This window comes from Oryza sativa, chromosome 10 (genome assembly GCF_034140825.1).
Source record: "Oryza sativa Japonica Group chromosome 10, ASM3414082v1".
In the NCBI taxonomy this organism is placed as follows: Eukaryota; Viridiplantae; Streptophyta; class Magnoliopsida; order Poales; family Poaceae; genus Oryza; species Oryza sativa.
Window position 1 is genome coordinate 5,558,067 of NC_089044.1, and position 2,603 is coordinate 5,560,669.

General features: G+C 58.0%; 1 protein-coding gene across 1 annotated transcript; it reads left to right on the forward strand.

The window, feature by feature from the left end:
- Window positions 1-200: 200 nt before the first annotated feature.
- On the forward strand, window positions 201-2,111 carry LOC4348200 (UDP-glycosyltransferase 1). Its single transcript, XM_015757779.3, has one exon. It carries the CDS (start codon window positions 378-380, stop codon window positions 1,962-1,964), a length of 1,587 nt encoding a protein of 528 aa, XP_015613265.1. The 5' UTR covers window positions 201-377; the 3' UTR covers window positions 1,965-2,111.
- Window positions 2,112-2,603: the final 492 nt, after the last annotated feature.

Genomic DNA, 2,603 nt, shown 5'->3' on the forward strand with positions numbered 1-2,603 from the left:
AGAAAAATCTAGAAAATAGAGGAGCAAGCATAGTATTTAATAAAATTTTATCTAGCTCACTTTTATGTTGAAAATTTTCCTAGAAAATTAGGGTTTAGCTTGTAGGCTTTTAAAATAATTTCTAAAAATTCCAATTAAACAACAATTTATATATTTAAGATTTTTAGAGTGTGACAATAAATGTGTATTTCCGGCTTCCACGTCGCCGCGATCTCATCTTCCGCCGCCGCGCCCCGCAACAACCCGGGCCGTCGACGTCATCGACGACGTGTCGACGTGTATAACACACACTCCTCTAGACTGCAAAGCTAGTCCCTACGCCTCCTCACCTTCTTGCTCTTGCTGCGCGCGCGCGAGGAGAAACAGAGTTGGAGGCGATGGCGGCGGCGTCGGCGGCGAAGGAGCTCCACTTCTTGCTGGTGCCGCTGGTGGCGCAGGGCCACATCATCCCTATGGTGGACCTGGCGCGCCTCCTCGCCGGCCGCGGCGCGCGCGTCACGGTGGTCACCACGCCGGTCAACGCCGCGCGCAACAGGGCGGCCGTCGAGGGAGCGCGGCGGGGAGGGCTCGCCGTCGAGCTCGCCGAGATCACCTTCACCGGCCCGGAGTTCGGCCTGCCGGAGGGCGTGGAGAACATGGACCAGTTGGTGGACATCGCCATGTACCTGGCTTTCTTCAAGGCCGTGTGGAACATGGAGGCGGCGCTCGAGGCGTACGTGCGCGCGCTGCCTCGCCGCCCGGACTGCGTCGTCGCCGACGCCTGCAACCCGTGGACGGCGGCCGTGTGCGAACGCCTCGCCATCCCGCGCCTCGTGCTGCACTGCCCCTCCGTCTACTTCCTCCTCGCCATCCACTGCCTCGCCAAGCACGGCGTGTACGACCGCGTCGCCGACCAGCTCGAGCCGTTCGAGGTGCCGGGCTTCCCCGTGCGCGCCGTCGTCAACACGGCCACGTGCCGCGGCTTCTTCCAGTGGCCCGGCGCGGAGAAGCTGGCGCGCGACGTGGTCGACGGCGAGGCCACCGCTGACGGCCTGCTCCTCAACACGTTCCGCGACGTCGAGGGCGTCTTCGTGGACGCGTACGCGTCGGCGCTCGGCCTGAGGGCGTGGGCCATCGGGCCGACGTGCGCCGCCAGGCTGGACGACGCCGACTCCAGCGCCAGCCGTGGCAACCGCGCCGTCGTCGACGCCGCCCGGATCGTCTCGTGGCTCGACGCCCGGCCGCCGGCGTCCGTGCTGTACGTCAGCTTCGGCAGCCTCACGCACCTCCGGGCGACGCAGGCGATCGAGCTCGCCCGCGGCCTGGAGGAGTCGGGGTGGCCGTTCGTGTGGGCGATCAAGGAGGCGACGGCCGCCGCCGTGAGCGAGTGGCTCGACGGCGAGGGGTACGAGGAGCGCGTCAGCGACAGGGGCCTCCTGGTGCGCGGGTGGGCGCCGCAGGTGACCATCCTGTCCCACCCGGCGGCGGGCGGGTTCCTGACCCACTGCGGCTGGAACGCGACGCTGGAGGCCATCTCCCACGGCGTGCCGGCGCTGACGTGGCCCAACTTCTCCGACCAGTTCAGCAGCGAGCAGCTGCTCGTCGACGTGCTCCGCGTCGGCGTCAGGTCGGGCGTCACGGTGCCCCCCATGTTCCTCCCCGCCGAGGCCGAGGGCGTGCAGCTCACCAGCGACGGCGTGGTCAAGGCGGTGACCGAGCTGATGGACGGCGGAGACGAGGGGACGGCGAGGAGGGCGCGCGCCAAGGAGCTCGCCGCGAAGGCGAGGGCGGCGATGGAGGAAGGCGGGTCGTCGCACGCCGACCTGACGGACGTGATCGGATACGTCTCGGAGTTTTCGGCGAAGAAGCGGCAGGAGAGGGACGCCGGCGAGACCGCCCAGCAGCCGCCGCCATCTCCGGCGGAGCTCGGAGATATTAGCGGCGACAAGGTCGAAGCAGATCCTGCCTTGTCAGTACAATCGTAGATAATACAGTGTGTTACTAGGTTACTAGATTGATGATGATGTAATTAGCGCACATTTAGGTTGTTACATTATTAATTAATCACGAATTCGAAAACATGTATAACAATTATCCTCAAAAGAATATAACCTACTATCTCCGTCCTAAAATATACTTCGAATCTAACTGGATATACGTCCTAAAATATATAGCAATTTTTAACTGGATGAGACATATCCTAATACGACGAATCTAAATAGACGTTTGTCCAAATTCGTAATACTAAATATATCCCGCCCACTTAAAAATTGTTATATTTTGAGACGGAGGAAGTAGTAACTTTTATTTGATGAGAAATATACTACTCCCTCCGTTTCATATTATATTGTTGCTCATATTCATATAGAAGCAGGGGTGGAGGTAGGCCTAGGGCAGCTAGGGCTTGAGCCCTAGACCTGCCACCAAAAACTTGCTTAAATTTTGTTGATTCACCATGTAAATTTTTCAGAAAACTAATACTCCATTAGTCGGGTCATTTCTTAGCCCTAATCTTATATAATTTCTGGCTTAGCCACTGTATAGAAGTTAATGTGAATCTAGACACATTTATATGTCTAAATTTATTAACATCTATATGTATATATGATATGTATATATGAGTA